This window comes from Canis aureus, chromosome 16, assembly GCF_053574225.1.
Source record: "Canis aureus isolate CA01 chromosome 16, VMU_Caureus_v.1.0, whole genome shotgun sequence".
Taxonomy (NCBI): domain Eukaryota; kingdom Metazoa; phylum Chordata; class Mammalia; order Carnivora; family Canidae; genus Canis; species Canis aureus.
In genome coordinates this window covers 24,148,472-24,173,119 of record NC_135626.1, presented here as the reverse complement: position 1 = coordinate 24,173,119, position 24,648 = coordinate 24,148,472, and the positions used below count along the sequence as shown (strand labels likewise).

At 37.4% G+C, this 24,648-nt stretch overlaps 1 protein-coding gene across 16 annotated transcripts in view; it reads right to left on the bottom strand.

Annotated features, from left to right (window-relative positions):
* Positions 1-24,648, bottom strand: part of ACACA (acetyl-CoA carboxylase alpha) — a 283,732-nt gene that overhangs the window by 74,829 nt on the left and 184,255 nt on the right. For all 16 annotated transcript variants that reach the window (XM_077852292.1, XM_077852296.1, XM_077852303.1 and 13 more), the window contains 3 exons: positions 20,845-21,000; positions 18,841-18,987; positions 3,358-3,627 (listed from right to left, as the gene is read on the bottom strand). In XM_077852292.1, the coding sequence (XP_077708418.1) occupies positions 3,358-3,627; positions 18,841-18,987; positions 20,845-21,000 (573 nt within the window). The remainder of the gene's footprint in view (positions 1-3,357; positions 3,628-18,840; positions 18,988-20,844; positions 21,001-24,648) is intronic.

Genomic DNA, 24,648 nt, shown 5'->3' with positions numbered 1-24,648 from the left:
TAATTGAGAAGATCATGAAACTGGCAATATTAAAATCAGAAGTCTATGCAGTGATAATCATCAGTGAACATTGAATTTATGCCTTTTGCTGTTTTCAATAAACAACTTGTATTTCCTATTTACATTTTAAAAACTATACATTTTTGTAATTATTTATTTTTACACATACATACACACACTCACAAAACAGGGTTATAGGTAGGATACATGTGTTTAACTAAAGTGAATTAGTCACACAGCCAAAAAAAAAAAAAAAAAAAAGTAAGCAGAGGAAGACGTTTTAAGTACTGGGAAAAATTATGCCAGTGCTTAACTCAATCGATTTGGCCCACAGTGAGCACAACATGGAAGAGATATGAATCTGCCACTGAGTTTGTGTGACTTATGACAAGAACCTTGTGGCACTGAGGGTCATTAGTATGTCAGTCACCACCTATCTACTGAGTGCCTCTATGTGCAAGATACTGTTTTAGGCACTGAAAAACCAGGAATGAACAAAATGGACAAAACTTCCTGGCCTTATGGAACTTATGTTCTTGTGAGAGTGACAGAAAAATATACAAATAAGTAAAACATACAATATTAATGAGAATGATGTTTATGGGGGAAAAAAAAGAATTGAGAAAGGAGACAGAGGATTGCAAAAGCTGAACTTGTAGAAAGAAAAGCCCAGGGAAGGCTCACTGAAAGTGGCATTTGAGTGAGGCCTTGAAGAACAGAGGAAACAAAACATGAGGACATTGGGGCAAGGCATTATAGGCAGAAGGAATTGTAGGTGCAGAAGTGTGGAGGCATGAGTGAGCCTCACGAAGTTCCAGAAAGAGTAAGCAGGCCAATGGAGCCAGCATGGAGTGAGACTGTCTGCAGCAAGAAATGAAGGCAGGGTAGTATTGGAAGGCCAAGCTATGTAGGGCCTTGGGTTAAAATTCATGAACATAAAACTGTCCATATTTTTTAAAGTAAGCTCTATTATACCTAATGTGGGGCTTGAACACACGACCCCGTGATCAAGAGTCGCATGCTCCACTGACTGAGCCAGCCAGATGCCTCAAAACTAGCCATTTTAAAATGGCAGCGGTTTAGTGCCGCCTGCAGCCCAGGGCATGATCCTGGAGACCCTGGATCAGGTCCCACGTCAGGCTCTCTGCATGGTGCCTGCTTCTGTCTCTGCATCTCTATGAATAAATAAATAAAATCTTAAAAAAAAATAAATAAAACGAATGATTTAGTAGTTTTTAGTATATTCTGATGTGCAACCATCACCACTCTCTTATTCAAGGGCATTTCCATCACCTCAAAAAGAAACACAGTTACTAACAATTTCCATACACTTTTAATATGAATCCTATTGAAGTATCATTTACATGCAATAAAATCCATTCTTTTAAGTACCATAGTGTGGTGAGTTCTGATGAATGTAGATACTTGTGAAACTACCATCAAAATCAAAATATGGAATATTTCCATCATCCTTTAAAGCACTCTTACACTTAAAAGATGTCTCAGCGAAGGAATCTGAGAAGGGGCAGTTAGGAAGATAAAAAGGAGACTCTGAGGCCCTAGAAGCCAAGAGAAGAAGTATTTCAAGGATGAAGGAATGACCAACTGTATCAGATGCTGCTGAGACATCAAATAACTCAGATGAAGGCTGAAATTCACAACAGAATTTCACAGGATGGAACCCATGGTGACTCTGACAAAAGCAGCTACAATGTGCTGGTGAGGATGCAAACCTAACTGAAGTGGGTTCCAGAGGAATGGGAGGAGAGTATATGGATATAGCAAGAAGAGACAATGCTTCTAAGAAGCTTTGCTATCAGTAAGAGTAGTGATTGGAGGGCTAAGTATTTGTGAGCTAGCAGGGTAGATCTGGTAGAGGGAAAAAACGATTCAAGAAGGATAGGGTGAAGTATGTAAGAGGAGAGTGATTAGCCTTAGACTGGAGCAGAAACTGTTCATCCAAAGAACAGGGAGATGGCAGAGAATAAAGGCACAGATGTAGATATGTGGGAGCTTATGGATGTTTTCTTCTTGTTCCTTCCATTTCCTCAGTGAATTGGGATCAATGTCATCAGCTTAGAGGGAGGATGGGGCAAGAGGGTTTTAGAAGTTTAAGGAGAGAGGAGAAGATGTGAAATGGTCATTCAGGAGGTTCATAAATGAATTTAAAGTAAGACCACTCAATCACACTGGATATTTTTCTCTTACCAGTGTTCAGGTATACAGGTTCACATATGTGAGTAGATAGATGGAGAACACTGGATTTAAACAAGGTTTCTGTAAAGAGACAGAGTAAGCAGAATGAGAAGAGAAGCAAAAGAGTTGAAGGTGTAGGAAAGGTGGTAATTATAATATGATTATAATGATTAACCTATGATTGACCACAGAATATAAGCTGAAGTTATAAGGAAGGAGGGGACAGAAGAAAGGTGGTAGCACCAATAGTTGCAGGCTCTGGTGGGTTTAAAGGATTGTTGGACTTAGTGTACACTACGGAGAATGAGCTGTAAAGATAGGATGGAGGGGTGGCAAAGAAAAGGATTGCTGAAATTAAGATCATGGGGAAGAAGAGGCTGAGCTGGGGTAGAAGACAGAAGTCATGGATCTAAGAGGCTGGATTATGCAATGGATCATCTATGTAGATATAGAAGTCACCGGGAATTATAATAGAACTAGTTGTAACGGAGAGAGTGACCATGTGCCAGCAACTAAAACACACAAAGAATGAGAAGGACTGACCAAAGAGTTAGGAACCACTATAACAAGTGGTGGTGTGGTAGTCTGATGATATGAGATTCTAAGATGGGCATTTTCAGAGAGAAGGGGCAGGGGGGGATCTGGAAGTAGTAATGAGAGACAAAGAAGACACTCTCCAGGTTCAGTGGGACAAGGAAAAGAGAGAAGAGGGAGATCAGTCACTCTTTAAGAGGGCTACAGTGAAAGCCATGTCTTTAGAGGACAGGAAGATTTCAAATAAAGAACAATCAGAGAAGAAGCTGAGGATAGGAGGGCTTTTGCAAATGACTGACTAAGTCCTGGAAGCCATAGTGGAATAATTTAAAAAGAGAGATTTCTGGCTTAGCATGTCTCATGCTGAATGCATATCTATTTCCTCTAGTGTTCAAACCAAAAAACAGCAGTCTATTTCAAAGCTGGAAGGAAAAACCAGGTGTATTTATTGAGAGACCATTTGTCTCCAATGTGATTACAGCTCACTGTAAGTGCTGACTTTTGAACTGAAACCTCTACCTCTCCCCCACCTCTTTGTATGTGTAAACACATACACGTACACACACACACACACACACACACACACAACCATATACTGTCTTGAAGTTTTATCTGCTTAGTCTGTACCTTGTAAGGATCCTCAGGATCTACCCAGGCTACATGAAACATATGACGAATTTCCTCTGCCAGTCCAATTCTTGCTCCACTGTTGGCTGCTACAAAGATGCGTGGGATACCCTCTGCCCTGGCAAGCTCAGAAGCTCTGAGAAACAGCAAATCCTCCTGGGGCCCAAAGGACCCAATTCGGTATGTGATGTCATTGCCAATAACAATGATATCTCGGCCTTCTGGGTATTCAGGACTTTTAAGGGTCATTTTCCACGCTACCATGCCAATCTGCAAAGGCATAGAGAAACAAATAGAAGCTTCTTACATGCAAAATTTTTTTCAGGTTCCTTGAAGGTATCAGGCTATATCATAAACACATCCTTCGTATAAAGGTATGTACCGTTGAAGATCCAAGTTTCCTGTGGAAAACTAGAACATTCTAGCATACTTCTCTAAGTTATGGTGAGAACAGCTAGTTTACTATGTATTTCACAGTTATTTCAATTCCTTCTTTGGATCTACATAAAGAAGATGGAGAAACCAAAGTCTAAATGCACTTAAGAGACATGTGGAAGAATGTCATGGTGCAGGGAATTAAATTCAAAACTTCCTAACTTACTAGCCTATCTACTAAGACACTAGGTCCATCTTCTGTGAGATTTTTTCTGAGAAACTTCTTACACTTGTGAGGAGAACAGAAAGAGAATCACCTCTCAGGAACTATACACCACTTTTGTGATCCTGGGTCCTTTTACTGTTTTCTAGCATTTGACAGAAATAAGAGCAGCATTCATTACCAGCTTGCTTTAGGTATCTTCCATTTCTGCGAGGATTCACTAGAGCTCAACATTGCATCTTTGTGAGCATCTCCTGCCACTTTCCCCCAGCACCAGAAAACCAAAGTACACAAGGAACAATATATGTAAATCTCTACTACTCTCTCTGTTCAGTACCATCTGATCAGCCACACAAATAAATGATATTGACTTGAAAGGCAGGGGTGACATGTTTCTTCCCAAACCCTCCCAGCTCTCTCTTCTTTTAATCCCTTTCTATATGAGCATCTAGTCAATCCTTCTACTTGTTTATTTGCTAGTTCCATTTCTTTTCTATTCACTCACACCTCAGTTACAGCTGCAGTTTTTCATGCCTGCCTGTCTGTTTCCCTATATCCAGATAAGTAATGTTTTCCATTCTTTTTTTTTTTTTCCCATTTCTTTCTGTCTCCCCCTACACATTCCTACCCCCTCTCTACTTGCTCCCAAACACAAAGCCTACCAGATGAGCATTCCTGGTCCTGCCTAATGGAGCCCAGACACATCTGCAGCCTTGGTCCCTCATCCCCAGGCTGCTGCATATCACCTCATTGGGGAGCCGGCCATCAAGAAGGGCCATTAACAGATGTAAATAGCAGCATCCCTGGAAAGCCACATGCATCACCCAGACTCAACCGGGCCAGTGATCATAAGCTCTGAGTACACATTCCTCAATCCAATTGCACATCCACTGTAATCAGGCTGGTTGAAGCTTTCCACACAGCTATTTGTGATTCTCAGCATTAAGAAATATATATATATGAAACACCCACAGATAAATATAAGCTATTTAATATATCATATCATTGGCCAAATACAAATCAAAATAGATATAATATACAGAAAAAAATCCAATCACCTTCTGAGATAAGGTATTACTCTATCTGCTCATTAAAGATACAGAAAGGAAGGAGAAACAAATCATTCAAAATATAGCACAGAGAAACTGCAAATATCGAGATAACTTTGGTCATGGTTTTTAAGAAGCTGGCTAATATAATGCCTGTGTGGGAAGAAATATTTTACACCTGCCTTCTCATGTGGCCCTCTAACCTAACATCTCTTTTGTTTTTCAGGAAGGAAAAGCTATTTCCTCTAAATGCATTTGTAGTTAGGAAGATTGGGTTTTACACCAAATTTTATGATATATTAACCTTAGCCACCTAGGCTAGAAGTAGCTTAGAAACAAGCCTTGAAGAATCTACTTCAGCATTTGCATGCTAATGCAAATATTGTGTCTGTGTGGCACTGGGCAGGCAAATAATACTCTTATCTTTTGTTATTACCTGGGGACTCTGTGTCACTTGGGCAGTCAGTTTAGCAATTGGCTAGGTCATTATGCTTGCAATATTGACTTCTAATTAGGTGTCAAGACAGGAGCACCAAGAACACACTACTCTTTATCAATGTCTTTCCAAAGTGTGTTCCTCATCGACCATCTCCCTCCTCCTTTAAAAAGTACCATTTCAGAATGGAGAGTGCTATCCCAGTCTTTGTATAGTGAGATTCCCTACAAGAAGAGATTAAATTTTGAGTAAGCATAATGGATAAACATCCAAGAAAGCATCTATTGCTCAACTTATACCAAAATTTAGATTTTATTGCTAACTAAACAATAGGTCACATAATGGAGAAGATGGGATTTGGAGTCAAACTAACTTGGATCCATACCTAAGCTCTATCACTTACTACGTGACCTTGGAAAAATAACTTTAGTGAGCTTCAGTGTCCCCACATACAAAACTAACAACATCTATTGGTTTGATGAATCAACTATTTGATACTATTATATTAACTTTAATATACAACATTTGCCCCTTTCTCTCATCTCAATCTATTCAAATCCTACCCATTCCAAAAAGTTTCATTCAAATTCCATTTCCTCAGTAAAGCTTTGCCTAAAGTGACCTCTTTCTTCTCTGATCTCCTATGAAGACCTTCATGTAGAGAATTCATCTGATAATTAATCATTTATTGCCTAGGACTGTTTTTAGCTTGCCGGCCTGAGCCATTATATCATCTCCTCCAGTGCCTAGCAGGATCCCTCCACATAATATGGGAGTAATAAATATTTGCTGGTTCCATAGTCATTTCATTTTTTCAATGATTCTTGGAAAATAGTCAATACCAAGGGCTTAGAACCCTATGACTTATCTCTAGGGATCACAGAATAATAGTCCTAAACATCATTCAACTATTTCATTTTATTTTTAAAGATCTTATTTATTTGAGAGAGTGAGAGAGAGCACAAGCTCTGAGGGGCAGAGGGAGAGGGATAAGCAGATTCTTCGGAGAGCAGGATCAGGGTCAGGACCTGAGCCAAAGGCAGACACTTAACCAACTGAGCTATATCCAAGTGCTCAACTATTTTATTTTTTAAAAAATAACAAGAATAAAAAACAAAAACAAAAACAAAAAAATAAAAAAATAACAAGAATAATAACTATCATTAATTGAAAATCTATCACATGCTGTACAATATTAAATATGAACAAATACTGATAGTAGTTAAGAGATTAGTCTGGGGAGTATCAGCCTACCTCGGTCCAAATCTCAGCTTTATTCTAACTGTATAATCTTGGACCAATTACTTAACTTCATATAGTCTCAGTTTTTCCAATTATAAAAAGTTTTCAAATTATTATTGACTTAGAAGCAGCTGTTATGGGATCCCTGGGTGGCGCAGCGGTTTAGCGCCTGCCTTTGGCCCAGGGCGTGATCCTGAAGATTCGGGATCGAATCCCACATCAGGCTCCCGGTTCATGGAGCCTGCTTCTCCCTCTGCCTGTGTCTCTGCCTCTCTCTCTCTCACTGTGTGCCTATCATAAGTAAATAAAAATTAAAAAAAAAAAAAGAAGCAGCTGTTATTATTGGCACGAAAAAACTAAGGTATAGAAGAATTAAGTAACTTGTCCTTATATAAGTTAATAGGTTTATTTTTTAAAATACGGTTCACATAATTTCCCTTATTAGAGACATTAAGGAAGCATATTCCAGACTAGTGCCACTTCAGTTAGTGGAAACAACATGGAAAGATGAACATCAATTATAACACAAACATAAATGTCATTGACATCTAAATGCAATGTGGTATTTTGGAAGGACATTTGTAGAAAAACTGGCAAAATCCAAAACAAAGTATGTATTTTACTTATTAGTATCATACCAATGTTAGTTCTAAGTTTTGATAATTATACCATAGTTATACAAGATGTCAACATTAGAAAAATCAAAGGGTTCATTTAGATATATTTCAACACACCTCTTTCGGTAGACAAGATTATTTGAGCAACAAGAATAATTTAAGAAGTTAACATTAGGTACATGGGAACTCTGTACTATCTTTGTAACTTTTCTGTAAATCTAAAATACTTTAAGATAAACAGTTAAAATATAAATGTCATGATAAAAACTTTTCCTCTTTTGGAGAGAAGTAAATTGGCTAATAAGGTCATCATTAGTGTTCTGTACAGCCTTATAAAATGACGGTTATGAAAACTATTAATAGCATATTAAAATACTTATGATGTAATACTAAGTTTGAGAAGTGGTATAACAAACTATAGAAGTGATCCCTGAAAATATAGTCTTGAAGTGGTATAACAAACTTGTCTATTTACCGTAATAACTATGAGAAGCAAAATAGTGTGGTTGTTAAGGACAGAGACTCAGAAGCCAGCTTGGAGAATGTGAATCTAATAGAATCTGACTCCGACAGAATAGAGATTCAGTCAGTTTTCTAGCCACGTAAGTAAGTTACTGACCTCTATGTGTCTCTCCTTCCTCATCAGTAAAATAGGTAATAACCTCTTCTATAAGGTTTGTTTTGAGGATTAAATCCATGGTGAGCCTTAGAATAGTACCTGGCATGTAATAAGTACACAGTAGGTGTTACAACACTGTATTTATAGGTGTGTTGTGTGTGTGAGAGAGAGAGAGACATAATTTAAAAAATAGGAATATGAGATATTTTTAGAATGATGAGATTTCTATTTTCTAAAATTTCCTTAATGTGTTTATAAAATTATCAACACAATATAAGCTTAAAAAGGAACTAAGAGGGATCCCTGGGTGGCGCAGCGGTTTGGAGCCTGCCTTTGGCCCAGGGCGCGATCCTGGAGACCTGGGATCGAATCCCACGTCAGGCTCCCGGTGCATGGAGCCTGCTTCTCCCTCTGCCTGTGTCTCTGCCTCTCTCTCTCTCTCTCTCTCTCTCTGTGACTATTATAAATAAATTAAAAAAAAATTAAAAAAAAAAAAGGAACTAAGAAAAGACTACAAATTGCTCTTCACTGAGTGACAAGTATGTGAAAGCTTATATTATTGTCTCTACTTAAGCATACATTTGAGCATTTCTATGCTTAAAAATTTTTTTTGGGCTGCCCGGATGCCTCAGTGGTTGAGCATCTGCCTTCGGCTCAGGGCGTCTCCCGGTCCAGAATCAAGCCCCGCACTGGGCTCCACACAGGCAGCCTGCTTCTCCCTCTGCCTATGTCTCTGCCTCTCTCTCTGTATCTCTCATGAATAAATGGATGGAATCTTTGGGGAAAAAAATTTTTTTAAGAGAAAAGTATCTCATGAACCTAAGGATTTCTCCTACTTTACAAAAGCTGAATCTACATTTTAGTCCTACTGTAACAGATCATATTTACATAAAGTTAGGAGAGAGAGAAACACATGAAAATTAAAAATCAAGACTCATCTTGAAGGGGGAAGAATATCAAGAACTGCCTTAGTTGGTTGGGGCTATCATTTCATTTTTAAAAAAGAAATGTTCTGCAATGATGTAGTAGAATGTAAACATATATATATATAGGTTTATACAATATTAATATCTCCACCTGAGAAGTAACTGCTTCAGTGTTTTTCTGGTCTGATGGTTAAATACATATTTATACTTTTAAAGTCAATATTTGTACAATAGACAAGAACAGTGCCTATCAGCTAAATACATATTTAGGACCATACCACATGTATTACAAACATGTACTAAAATCGAAAGCTTATATTTATACAGAGCCTTTCATCTTGAAGGGGGCTAAAGAGCTTTACAAACATATGTACATAAAAGGACGTTCCCACTGATAGGCAAGCAAGGTATCAATTCACCCACTTCCCTATTTCTTCCAGCAGCCCCAGATAGGAACACATGGTGTCAACAGATGCAGGTCTGTAACAGCTGCAAAGACATGTAACACAATAATCCACCTTGTGATGCACAGTCATTGGAAGAGGGCTTGCAACTTCAGAATAGCAACTGCTCTCTTCCCCTGCAGAAGTACCACGGCCATTTCCAGCTTTGTGTTTTTAAATTATTCTCTACCAAACTCAACTAATCACTTGACAAAATTGAATTTGATACTGGAAATGGTTTCTGAATGCAAAATACTTTCTGTCTGATGATGAGAAGTAGGTTGAAAAATGCTTTCCCCTGCCCTTGTTAGATTTGGGGAGGTGGGGAAGGGTCACAACATTCAGGAGAGATGGTTCAAAATATGCTATCTAAGAATAGCTTTGTCTCAGAGGATTGGGTCATTACTTCAGAAGACAGTCATATTTTCCCCCCATTTAATTAGGACACTGTAAATTTTTCAAATTACTTTATATAGATGGGTCTATCTATATTATACATACAATGGAGACGTTATATTGAAAATTCTGCAATCCTATAAAAGCATACACAAATTATGACAATGTGGTTAGGAATGTGACATTCCTGATTTCACCTAAGTCCAAATTGCCTAGTACATAAATAATAACCAAAGGAAATTCTGTCACTAAATCCCCTTGTTCCAGCTTCTCTCTACCTCCATTGCTTTGATGCAGTTGAAGCCTAGTGAAAATGACACTCCAGGACTGAGGGCAACAGCCTGAGAGGGTCTACCCGAGTGGCTGGCTTTACGGCCTAAGGAGGTTCAGAGTCAGGCTCTGTGGCCCTGGCACTGCACAAGCTTCTTTCCTGACCACTAACTTAGCAGGTGGTTCTGGCCACTTCCTGCCAATTTTGTTTTTGTTAATACAGCCATAAATTATTTAAAAATATGTAATTGCAGATGATTTTTGATAATAGGATGTTCTGATTAGCAGGTTTCTTAGGTTTATGGTTATCAACCTTAACTAATTAAAATGAAAAAAGGGAAGAGGATCAACAGAGTTAGTGTGAATAAGCAAAGGATGGGTAGAAATAAATATATGCCTTATGTAAGTTCTAAGGAAGAAAATATTTCTTTGGCCACAGTCTGATTCTGGAATAAACATACGCAAGTGAGGGAGGAGGGAAGGAGGAGGAGAAACCAAGCAGAAGAGAACAGTCTTATTTAACTGTTTTTATGTGGGTAAAATGATTTGTGCCACAGTATTTCCATAAGAAGTGGGACCATTATTTTCCTGTAGAAACACATTTGGTTTGAAAAGTATCACTGGACAGGATGTGAAAATCAAACCGAATGAATTATTCACAACCCCCGATCAGAGGTGATCATTATTTCTGATGCTCCAAACAGTGATTAGGATTCTGCCCTGAGATGTCATTTTCTCGCTGAGTAACACCACCGACACAGAAAGGCATTATCTATCTATCCATACATGTATTTTTTCTCCTGGGAGGACCTTGGTTTAATGTTACTATAACAGATACTAAAAACATGACAATATTAACATTTATACTGATAGTGCCCATAAATGCCATTAGCCTGACACAAAGTGTCAACACTAATCATGACCCAAAATTAACACCAAAATTGACATCAAAATTAATTGTACTATCAATGTGAAATGAATGTGCAACTGCACAGATACACACATGTGCACACACATGCACACTTTCCAAAGCTGCTGTTACTACAAAATAAAATACTAATATTAAGCTCAACCAATAAATTTGAAGGGAAAGCTAAGGGGCAAAACAGGACAGGATTATGTTTTTAAGAATGTAAGAAGCATCCATCAACTGTGGCAATGCTGTGGGAAGCAGTTAAAAAATATCTTTGCCATGGTTGCCTTTCTTATATCTCCTCACTTTGAGTTTGGCTGTAATATTTTTCTATATGTACTTAAATATAGGTTAGACTGTGGCTGCTATGGTAAAGCTTTATTTTCCATGCTAAAAGTTGAAATTTTCTGGCAAAGCCTCCCATAGCTATTGTTTTTCTACTGCTAATGCCAGGAAGAAGACCATCTTGCAAGGCCCTGGAGCAGCAATACAAAGAATTCTAGAGCATTAGAGCTGAAATGGACTTCAGCATTATCTGCATCATGAAGATAAGAAAATCAAGACTTAGTGAGAAGGAATCTGAACTTGAGTTCCTTTAGATACATAATAAAGTGTTACTTCCCCCCTTTTGTTTTTAAAGATTTATTTATTTGAGAGAGAGATAGACCAAGCGGGAGGGGCAGAGGCAGAGGAAAGAGAATCCCAAGCAGATTCTGTGCTGAACACAAGAGCTCGACGTGGGGCTCGATGACACGATCCTGAGATTGTGAACTGAGCTGAAACCAAGAGTCAGACACTTAACTGACTGTGCCATGCTGGCATCCCAACCTCTGTCTGCCTTTTGGTATCTTTATGTAATAGAAGTCTTCACTTGTAGTTAGATATTATAAAAAAATAATTACAATATTAACTCATGTTAGACTCTCATGAAAAAAACACACTTGACAGAATAGAAAATACTATATAGGTGTTAAAATGTGCCTTTTTAAACCACAAGGCAATATGATATTTGAAATAATTTGTGCCATTCAGAAAAACCATGCTGAAAAAAATGTCAATGCCTTTCCATATTGTATTATCTGCTGGATATCATATTCCACTGCCTAGTGTAGTATGATCACATAAAAGAGCTGAAAACAATTTTCTTAACAGCTGAAAAACTCTCTTTTTCATGCTTGGATAATTCAAAAATGGCTGAACAAACTTACCTCAACCTTTCCAAAAAGCGATAAAAGGGTAAGAAACACAACATTTTTAGAGCAAAAAATTTTCATCCTAGAGGTAATTTCTTCAAAATGTTACTGAAGATTAGAAATAATAATTTTGAACAGGGAAATGATCTCTCCCCGCAATATTTATAAACGTGAAACCACAGTAATCTTATGCATACGCACACAATGCTTTTAGTAAACATGCCAATTAAAAAAAAAAAAAACATGCAACAGAGCACATACAAGCCAGTGGTATTTGAGAGATGGGGCACAGGACTAACTGGATGATATGGAAATTAACCAAGTTGGCCTACTACAGTTCAAGAAACCTTGCCCATTAATCATACAAACGAATGTTGAACTCTGATGCTCCACGCTACACCTCATCCTCTAGTGTCATCTGTTGCTGTCCTGATGTTCATTATTGCCTTTAGTTGGAGCTGTAAAGTTTCTTGACACAGGGTACTATATCACATCTTTTTTCAGTAAAATCTTAAAACTTAAGGTGTATAAAAATGCTGGCAAGTACATTCTTTTGTTTAAAGGCTATCTGTAGGACTAACTTTTGAGGTGGACTAAGGAGCATTCCACAAGCTCTGGTTTAGTCAGCCAATGGATGCTTTAGGATTTTCAGTCCATCAAGCTCACTGGGCCTCTGTTTGCTAATAATGAAACGAATCCAATGAACTAATCCATCTGTTGAAAAATCTCCAGTACCAACAGTACCCACTCAGAAGGAATTCTGAGAAAAGTATATGCAAAGTAAATAGGTGACGGGGATTAAGGAGGACACTTGTAGCGAGCACTGAGTGATGTAAGTGATGAACACTGAATTCTACACCTGAAAATATTACACTCTATATTAACTGGAATTTAAATAAAAATATGAAGAAAAAAAAAAAGCAAAGTATACGCATCCCAAAAGAACAGTGTTAGAAATTCATTAGAAGTAATTCCATGGCAGGAAGACCTATCTTTCAAAATTAGCCTCAAAATTTTTCTAACGAGGGGCTCAACTCTGGTTGTAAGGATCATTTTAGACAGACCTGTAACCAAACATGTGCACTTAGAGGATAAAATGGTAATTTTAGATAAAACTATCTTAACCACATATTTCATAACCTGTCTTTTTCTATACTTGAAATTCCTATCTTATAAAGCCTAAAAGGATTCAAGACTGGGGTTTTTTTGGGGGAAGCCCTTGATGAAAAATAATACAAGCACAAATTATGAATGTTTATATGTAATCAGTGGTGTGTGATACTTTTCTGCTGAAGATCTCAAAGCACTTATAAACATTTCCCCATCTTCAGGGATAGATTGGTGGCAAGGACCATTAGTCTCTTTTTATAACTTGGACAATCAGTGCACAGACCATGGTCCTGTTTTTCAGATCTGCCTTCTTCAGATCTATTTCAAAGCTCACCTTTAGCATACTGCAATACAAATATGCCTCTTTTCCAACACATATCTAAAAGATTGACACAGACTCAATTTCTACACCCAGCATGAAAAGATAAACTGATTTCAAAATAATAAAACAAAAACACAGTAAAATACATCCAAATTAGCTTCACATTGATGGAGCTATTCTGAGGTTAAATTGAGTAAAACAATATACAAAAGTCTAATGTTAAACTAGAAAAATATCTGGGTTCCATATGCATGAGAAATGGACTCAAGCCCACAAACATATACACTCTTCTCCAGTCTGAGTTTCAAAGCATAATAGGTTCCTCTAGAATTTTCCAGGGTAACCCAAACAATTCCTTTGAGAGCCAGGAAAATGTCAACCAAGTGAATTCAGACAGAAGGTTATGGTGTTTTTTTTTCTAAAGTAAGAGGTCCTTTAGGTTAAGAGGTCCAGTCTAAGAACTGTCAAAATGATCTACTAATTAATTTCTTCCAATCTTTTAGGCTTCTATAAGCTTACCAACCTCCTTTTCCTACTAACTCCTACAATTTTTTTTTTTGGTGTTATACTCAAAATTTAAGATTTCAAAGAATTATAAAAACGTAAAAGTGAGGATCAGTGTCAAAATGATAAGATCTATTTAAGCTAGCCAGTAGATGCAGGGGTATTTGTCATATCACTCTCCATATTTTTCTGTAAGTTTGAAATATTTTATAGTAAGAAAATTACAGACACATACACCTTGGTGAAATTGAACATCAACACATTGCCAACAATTAACTATGGGCAAGGCTGAGCAGTTCTAGAACTGAATTCCTAATTCCCACCATCCCTACCTTTTCACCCCAGGTGCATAAAAAATACCAGTCACGATGGCAACCAGTCTTTAAATTTTAATCCACTCTTTTTTCCTCCTCAGTCATCCCTTTCCTAAAAAAATGTTTCCTGTAAAAATGTGTAGAGCAATGATATAGTAAGGTTCACCAGATCTCCACCTAGAGTTAAAAGTGCAACTGCATACTGGAGGAACACAAGGCAAAGCCTACCATGCCACCTGAAAAAAAGGGGTTAGGATACAACTGGATCTGCCTCACCAAACAGGGCAATTCCAGAAGCTTGTCTAAATGCCAAGGTGTTGAGAAGGAAAAACCATGACACCTAGTGCCCATCTGAAGAAATGAAGCCTTGCAGTGATTACAATTCTTAAGCGTGATAGTGTGTGTCAAGGTGATCATCACATTGCATTGAATTTGGAATATGCTTATCTCCCAGAAAAACTTGAAGGAAAAAAATGTAATACCACGTAAGAATTCCAGTCCTTCATACTGATCCTTTTTGGAATTATATACCCTATATCTAATAATTATAGCTGCTTCTAATCGGAGAAATCTCATTTCAGTTTCTCATTATGACGGGAGAGATGAGAGGAAGGATCTGTGTTGTTAAAAAGCCCACGTGCTGAAATAGTAAGGAAAATAGGGTCCTACTTTCCACACCAAAAGTGCTATAAAAATTGCCTATCATAGCTTTCATCACTGCCCAATTTAGAGATTTATGACCTAGTTCACAGAGCAGTTAAAGGAAATATAATAAAGAATGCGAATAACATTTCAGAACAACAATAAAAAAAAAAGTGATCTCAAGAAGGCTAGTGTTTTCTTTGTCCTACACCAGGAAAGTTAAGCTGTTCTCTGTCAAGTCCGTAACCACCCTTGGCTTGATCTTAGCCTGAGCCTTTTAATAACAGGATTTAGCGTGAAAAGCAGCTGCAGTGGATTGTGAACTGTTACTCAAGATGTTCCCACCTGCAATTACAGCTTCCACCAAATGATCAAAACAGGTTAGCAAACGGGCAGGAAAATGAAAACAATTCCTCCAAAATTGAGAAGCAGTAAAAGTAGAAGTGTTGGTTAGCTGCATTTCCTTTGTATACAGGCTCAACGGCACACATTCATCTAGCTATGTATTTACATACGGTGCCCATCACTGTAGCATCATAGCAGCTAGAATTGAAACAAGTTTAGTCTATGTTGCAATCACATTTTCCACAATTTTCATCTTTACTTGAAACTATTAAAAAAAAAAAAAAACCCTAGACAACTCATCTTTGGAGCAATTTGCAAGTAACATAGTTCACAGATTTGATCTACATCTCTTTTATTCCTACTCTAAATTCATACTAAATGCAATGCCATTCAAACCTGACAATGAGAAAAATGTGTTCTATACTTCCATCATGAATAAGGTGGCATTTCTTCAGTTACATCTCTCTTGATGGGGAAGGGACAACTTGGAAAACAGAGAGGAGAAAGTGGCTAACACCACATTAGAAAATCTCTCTCCTGCTTTTAACACGGGTACAATATTCAAAATGCAGGTCACATCTTGGCTGAAACAGCCAATATTCTTTCTCAAATGGCAAACAAGTTATCTAAAACTAAATGGAACTGAATTGTTCTAAGTCCTGGTCCCATCACCATTTTACCTATTTACTGTCCTGGAAAAAAAAAAAAAAAAACAGGGAAGAAAGCTTGGCCACTCATACAGCCGATGGTCTGATAAGTACAGGTTTTCTGCCTTTGATTATGGGGGAAAGCATCTCGATTCATGGGGAAACTCTACAGGAAGCTCTTGTTTTACCTTTAGTCCTTATATCCATGTGCTAACTTTTAAACCCTGAAACTATAATCCTTCAAGGTAATGCAGTATCACCCACAATGATGACCTAGTAGAGCCGTCACCTTTGGAGAACACCACATTATGATGATATAACGTCCATGTAGCATCAGTGCATTTACATTGAGCCTTGACTCTCAGAATATTAACAGGTCAATTTTTTACTCCTTTTTTTAATAAAACTATGTCTCAAGGCTCTGTTCAGATGCCCATTCTCTTTGGGACAGGACAGATTTGCTCCAAATCTCATCAGCATGAGCTCTTTTCTTTCCCTTCACATCACTCTTGGGGTAAATACGTAGAGTGCCAGGCTCATGACAAACTTGTCTCTTTGGCCAAAGAAAATTAAACTGCAACAGCTGAAAGTCAACTTGCTCTGATAAAACTAGGCTCAGCATGAGGAAATACATCCCACTGACACCTTGTCATCTCTTAGGCACAGCTGTCCCTCAGAGTTCTGACTGCTGAAACCCCATCTTTATATTGGTCAGTTTCTCAGTGGACATACACCATTGTATGCTCAAGTTATTGGTAACGGAGTTTGATACTAATACCCCAACCTCATTCCTGTTGTGCAATGCCCTATAATCTAGCTACAGCCACAGACTGACTTTACCAGCTATCCCAGGCATTAGTCACTAACTGCTCACAAAAGAACATCAGTCTCACTCCTCCCGAGCTCCAAGATTCAGAAATAGCAAGCTAACAACTCAGCCTCAATCCTAGTCAATCATTTGAAGAAAAGGAAAATAGAACAAAGAAAATAGGCAACTGAGGGAAAAGAGTAGAACATTCAGAAGAAAGTGAAAACTGACAAAAAGCAAAAATAAATAAATAAATGCATACATACATACAATTAGATTTCTCGATTTCAAGATTATTAAAGTACTGGGCAAAGGGAAACATATGGTCCTTATACTGACTCTATTGCTCAAAATTGTAGTACTCTCCACGGCTGTTAAAGATATATCCCTTTTCTACCCAGGTCTGCTGGGTCTTAAAAGGGTTAAAAAAAACCTTTAATTTTTTTTTTTTATTCTTTTGTGTGTGTGTGTGTGTGTATGTGTGTGTGTGTGGTCTTTGGGTACAGAGTCCCGTATAATAAGACTATTTGTATTCATACTGGCAGAGTAAACACTACATGTTCATGCCCAGGCAGCTCTGTGCTTGTAATTTCAGCAAGAACAGAGCTCTGTCCCTCTGGGATTTCACTATTCCCCCAGTCTCTGTTCGCTCAAACACAGAATGAGAGCAGAGAGAAAGCAGAAGAGAAAGATCATGGCAAGAGGTTTCACACAGCAATGCTGCTAGCTTTCACGTGGCCAAATATCTCAGTTTTTTGTTTTAATTACATTAGTTAAAACTGTTTTTCTCCATGTTCACAGGGGTGCCTTCCATTCCTAAGGACTACACTGTTGAATGAGTCAGAATTTAAGTCTAGCACAATGAAGCTTTTCTTTGCTATTGGGGGGCTCATTATGTAGATGCTACACAGCGGCACAAACCTATGCTTCAACTTGGTGTGTTAACAAGTATATATCTATTCTTGTCAAAATTCTATACATCTTTCCTCCTTCACCTCTTGCCTTTGCTATTTGTTGAGGCGTTAGAAGAACTCCTACAGTCTGACACTCCCCATCTGGTCCAATGCTTGCATCCATCTTAATACCAATTCATCTACTTTTGGCATCCACTGGTGTACTTACTGAAACAGCACACACCTTGTATACATAGTAACATTTTTTGAAAAGACATTGCACGAAATGAAAGATACCACATATTATCTCCAAAGGTCTACCCAGCCCATTTATGGAGAATACCTAGGTAAAGATTACTCTTTCTAAAGAATGAGATTTATCTAGGGTTGAAATAAAAATCTTTTTATTATTTTTATTTTGTTTTTAACTGTACATTGAAAGCAGTTAAAATCAGGAAGAGAAGGACTCAGGGTATGGGGCAGAATATGACTTTATATCATTATGAGAGAGGATTCCAATACCAGAAAATGCATCCTTAGATTATCAGAAATGGGCTACTGCTACTTTCTTTTATGTTTAAATCCCTGGTTCTGATTGAGTCCCTTAAGAATATATTTTACCATGATAATAACAACACCAGATCAAATTACCTGAGCACAGAAAACATGCCAAAAAAGGTATACTGGTATGTAAATATCCAAATAAGATAAAAAAAAAGAAAGCAAAAGAACATTTTAACTTTTTATATAGAAAAATCTCAAAATTTCAAGCATATACAAGAATAGAGAAAATGGTCTTTTCCAATAGATAAATCATTTAACTTTAAATAACAACCCATGGCGAATCTTGTTTTATCTATAGTCCCACACTCACCCCTCCATAACTCTGAAGCAAATCCTAGACACTGGATCATTTCACCTGTAACTATTTTAAAGAGATATGTCCAAAAGTAAAAATCATTCCTTTTTAGAAAGCAAAACTGTAATACCATTTCAAAAAGTAGAATGTCATTATCATACCAAAAAATTAATAGTTTCTTGATATCTAGTCCATGTTCTCTCCTTAAAGACCTCTACCAGCAAGACTACTATGCTGCCTATGTAGCATCTAAATTAATGCTTTTTAATGACCACTTCCATGGAAAGCTGCTACTAGTAGTCAGAGATAAGAGGGGGAAGGGGACTCAGCTACTTGCCTCATTTCCTCCTGGAAGCCTGTTCATGTGGACCAGCTGACCTTGATCATCCAACACGAGCTCCGTATATGTCAGCATGTCGGAAGGCAGGGGGGGTGATGGAAGAAATGCTTGAGTGGACATAGACTCCCAGAGTTTGATCAGAGACTAGCAGAGGAGAGAAGTTTGACTCATCAGTGACAATCAGAGAATTCAACATACACAAAAATAAATATTAAGTTTCAGTCCATCTGTTTTTGATCTTTCCAAGTGCTCTGCTGAACATCAAAAGCATCAGGCCAAATCCTACAGCTCTCATTCTCAGTTAAAATAGATTTGTAATTATTTTTCACATAATGTTTTTCACATGTCAAAAGCAGGCACTTTTCCAACAAAGTCACTACTGATTCTGAATCAGCCCTAGAGCATTAACAAACACAACACACCTAACAAACAGACCTGACCAGACCCCAGGAAAATTAAGATAAGATATTAAATAAGTAGATTAATCCTTCTTTAAAAAAAGGAAGAAAAATTGTAGAAGAATAGAAAAATAATCAAGAAAAATGATATGACACTCAACTAATACAAAGAAAATCCACAAAGGCAAGTATAGTTTCTACTAGAGGTTCAGGGGAAGCATCATCCTCTTTCTAATGCCTTTTCAGATCTATAGGTCCCCATTCAGGAATTAGCTCATGAGGGGTGTAGGACTATTTGTAAATATGCCAGATCAATTCTGCTCAAATTTGAGAAGACAGACAGACATGCCAATCCACTTAAAAACCACCATGATCTCCACTTCCAACTCCGTATGATCAAAACAAATGCCTCATGAAGTGGGAACTAGTTGTTTCTTTGCTTGTCTCAAGCAACATTTAAAGGTAATATGATGCATTCCAATCACAATGTTTTCATCTATTCTTTTTTGTTTGTTTGTTTATATCTATTCTTTAGGGAAAATTAAATAGAATGACATTTCTATTTATAGTTCTGGCATTGGGGAACAGAACCAATACTCGACTTGTAAGGTTAACAATGCTGGTAACACTAAATGAAGATAATTATGTTTTTAGAGACAGAACTTGTAAACAAATGACTACCTAAAGGAAATCTCTTGAATTTATAAATAATACAGGAATTACAGATGAACTATTTACCAAGGCCACATACATATATTATTTTATTAAAATTCAAATGTGGTAATAATGGTAGTACTGACTAGGAGACTTGGAAAAATCCTATATTCATAGATTTTTTTTGAAAGGACAAATTCAGTATTCTTTTGATACTTTATCTGTTGCATTTTCTGTTGCAGATGTACTTTTCTTACCTTCCACTGATGGAAGAAAAATCTGCAGCATAGAGATGATTCACCATACAGATCAAAGGAATTTATTTCATATAAAGAACGAGAATCATAATGTCGTATTTTTTCACACTAGTTTTTATTCAGCCATTATATATCTCCCACAAAAGAACTGATACTTTAAACTGCGTCATGAACTAGAGTTCATCCATTGGTTGGTATTGATTGGTATTGATTCTATCCTAGTATTGGATTGATTGGTATTGATTCTATCCATAGTATTGGATTGATTGGTATTGATTCTATCCATAGTAACCTAGGCTATCAGCTCAAGACCTGGGTTATCTTGGAAAATAGGAAAAAAAGAACTAGAGTTTCAAATGTCTTTTTTAACAGCCAAAATTTGATTATAGGTTTAGGAGATACATAACTCCTCACACAGGTCATTATAAACTACCATCACAGGCATGCTGTCTCAGTTTACTTTCTAGTCAATAGAGGCTTCTATCCTCACCATTCCTCCTGTTAATTCATAAAGAACTACCCAATATTGGAGTTGGCAGTCCAAATCCCGAATGAGAGAGAAATGAGAGGAGTGTTAAGATATTTCCTGCCCTTTGCGAGTGCCCCCACTCCAGGCTAAATTGCCTCTGGAAATTCAGGAAAAACCCTGTCTCTTTGGAACATATCAGAGCCCTCCAGTTAGCCACCTTTACCTGCCGAAACATCTCTGGTATATCATATATGTATGTTGTCCCCAAGGATTGTGCCTGGAATCTCTTTGATTGAAGCAGGTCTTTGGTGACGTATGGAGTGTTGATTAACATTCCATGCAATGGTCCCTGTTTGTCTCCATATGCCTGAAACATGATCTGCAGGAGAAAGAGAAAGGTATGGGGAGTTAAGAGATAGAGAATAGGGACCCCTGGGTGGTTCAGTGGTTGAGCGTCTGCCTTTGGCTCAGGATGTGTTCCGGGATCAAGTCCCACATCGGGCTCCCTGCAGGAAGCCTGCTTCTCCTTCTGCCTATGTCTCTGCCTCTCTCTCTCTCTCTCTCTCTGTTTCTCATGAATAAATAAATAAAATCTTTTAAAAAAGAGAGAAAGAGAATATAAAATCAGCTGCCTAGAGGGGCTTTTTTCATGAGTGCTATTTCTTGAAACATATTTTTGGTGGGTTGGGTAGCTAAGACATGCCTTTACACACTGGGTAGTGTTCTCACCTCTCTACAGATTAACGAACTCCAAAAAATGGTATGTGACCAATGACACACCACGGGCTGCTCTCACTTTTGGATTAGTCAAAATTAACAAGAAAGTACAGTATAAATTTCACATCTCAGAGACACACTAACAATGCTTGCCTTCTGAAGTGACTTGAATTCCATATTCTCGAAATGAAGTAAGTCAACTAACAAATCTGAGCAGTCCTCACATTTAAGTTGAGGAACAGCTATGCACTAAGGAGAATTCTGCTCTTTCGCCAACAACAGACAGCCAGGTCAAGGTTCTGCACTTCAGTCTAACTGATTAGAAGGTGCTCCATAAGTGTTATTAGCCACACAAAGGCTTCAAAGATTTTTGCCAGAAGTGGATTTCATCCTTCCATCTAGCTAATCAGTTCTTGTTAGCTCGTAAGACATAGCCCATAGTAAAATCAATGTGTTATTATATATATTTATATACTGTAGATACATATATTTATCTCCTCCAGTATGTTACAACTAGTAAATAGGTCCTAAAATACCTATACTGTCACATAATGAAATCACCACACCAGTGTTTAATCACTTTAACTCAAATATTTCTAGAAGAGTACCTCATACTCCATATAGAGAGTTTTATTTGCTTATGAATATTTATAAGGGACGCCATTACTTCAATTCAGTTAATATTTATTGAGTGCCCAGAGGCTGTATGACACTAAACTAGGCACCTTATGCATGAATACATAAAATATAGATTCCCAACACAGTGAATACAAATGTGGGAAATAAGGGTATGTGTGAATACCCACTTATCTATTCTGGTCTGAAATAGATAAGCTTAGGTCTACCACTAAGGATTAGATTTGTGAATCTGATATATAGGCCTAACAACAGAATTAAGTGCTTTTCCAAACCCTGGACACCATTTAGCTAAGTAAATCCTTAGCCCCCTACATCAGAGGAACAAGTATGTTCTGACTTTTGTCCCGTCAAATCCTATACTGGGCAAAAATTGTCTTGGGCTGCTTAAAACCCCACAGAATGGAGTTTCTAGTCCACATGATTAATGGTGAAAGTCACTGGGTAGGAGGTAGAATTAGCAATGTCTTAGGTAGAAATGGTAATGTTTTAAAAGATTCAAAGTGTTAAATGAGGTCTGGGTGTTAGAATGGGAAAACTGGACTCAGAGGAGATAAACTGAATCAAAACAAGAAAAAGCAGATTCTTGGGACTACATTTCTTGTCTATTAGGAAAGACAAGAGTTGTGGGTACAGAGTTTACAACTCACTTTTGCCATGGTGGAAGGCAGGCAGGCTGGTCATTAGTTAAGCAATGTAACTATGTGGACTAAGAAAGATTGGAGAAAGCCCTCTAGATAGTCTCACTGCTTCTGGGAATTTAAAATGGTATGACTGCTTTGGCAAACAGTTTAGAAGTTTCTTATAAAGTTAAACATACACTTACTATTACCCAGTAATTAATTTACCCAAGAGAAATGAAAACATATTTACATAAAAACTTGTAAATGAATGTTCATATGGTAGCTTTATTTATAATAACCCAAACTGGAAAATAAAACTTCAAATGTCCATCAATAGGTGAATGAATATAAAAATTTTGGTACATCCAGGGGCGCCGGGGTGGCTTAATAGGTTAAGTGTCTGACTCTTGGTTTTGGCTCAGGTCATGATCTCACAGTTGTGGGAATGACCCCCACAATGGGCTCTATGCTCAGTGTGGAGTCAGCTTCAGATTCTCTCTCCCTCTCAAATAAATAAAGTCTTTAAAAATTTTGTAAAATTTATTTTTTACAAATTCATGAAAACATGTATATATTTTATATATCATACACCTTTTACCAGGGGCCATCAAAAGGGCTTCTCTCAGAAAACAAACTTTGATCCTATATAGTCTGTTCCATTAGAACCTTGTACCTATTTTATGATAGCACAAATAATAATCATACTATAGAGAAACTAATTATCCATTGTCTTCCCCCCCTCGATGTAAATTTCTCAAGAATAGAGATTACTTTTTATCTTGGAATCCAAAGTCCCTGACACACTCTAGGTGGTCAATCATGTTACATCAACGAATAAATGAATGACTGATACACAGGGTTCTCCATTATTTTAAATTTACATAATGATTCACTAGAACAAAGACAGGGAAAAAATAAATTGGCAGTAAGCATCACGGAGACATTAAGAGCACCAGAGCAGAGTTGAAGGTCTGTTCCTTTTGCTGGTTCTCGCGGGCTCCTGGGTTTACATTCAGCAGTAGCTGCTGAACTCTCTCAACTGAAGAGCCTGAGGGAGACCTCTTCCTTCCAGGCTTCCTAAATATGCAGGACCCAAGGTAACAGGGTTTTTCCCTTAGGCAAAAGGTAACTCATTCATTCTTTCAGATCCTTATTGAGTGCTTATTTTGTGCCAGGCATAGTACTAAATCCTGACTGAAGGCATCTGAGCCTTTCATGCCCCTGTGTCAGCACTAGCCAGAATGAGGGAAATCTAAGAGCTTTCTAATAAATGAAAGGGGAAAAAAGTGTTATGAAGAACAAACATATTTATCAAAAACATTAAAATCTCAAGTGGCCATCTTATTTTTCACAAGAATAGACCTGCCTTGAAGCCATTGTAGAAGTTAATTAAAAATATCCCTGCCCATTGGAAAGCTTTGACTGAAAATGTCTTTAAGGTTGTCCTGAAAAACATCAAATGCAGCAAATATTATTATATACTCTTTCCCTTGCTCACCCCTTTGTACTCTTGTGCTCACTCACTCTCTCTGTTTTAACTGGTCACTTCTCATTGGATAGATTTCTCTGGCCATCTAACTGGGAATCAAAGCACAAAATGAAAGGTCACTCTGACAACTATCCAAACTCAGGTTTTTATAATTCATGTTTAAAATACACAAAAATGTCTTCTCTTGCCTCTGTTTCTGGATTTAAAAGGACATAGACAAAAACAAGAGACATATAATCTCTTTCTGGTACCCCATGCATAGAAGAAACTAAAACCTTTGAGTACACATACTGGAGCAAGGTCATCTTTTAACCAGAAGAAATGCACTTCCCAACTTGAGGCCAAAAACCTAAAATAATATCCTGGTTCTTAAGAATATGTGAGCCATAGCAAACCAACCTAAATCCAGTATCACAGCAAATGGCATAAATATTTAGAAATGAAGGTGGTAATACAGATTAAAAGGAATTCTCTGTTAGGATAGAATCAATCTACTGAATGACTCATCTTCCCTTTTCACATTCTTGATTTTTCTACCTGAAAAGGGGATTCAAGTTTACTA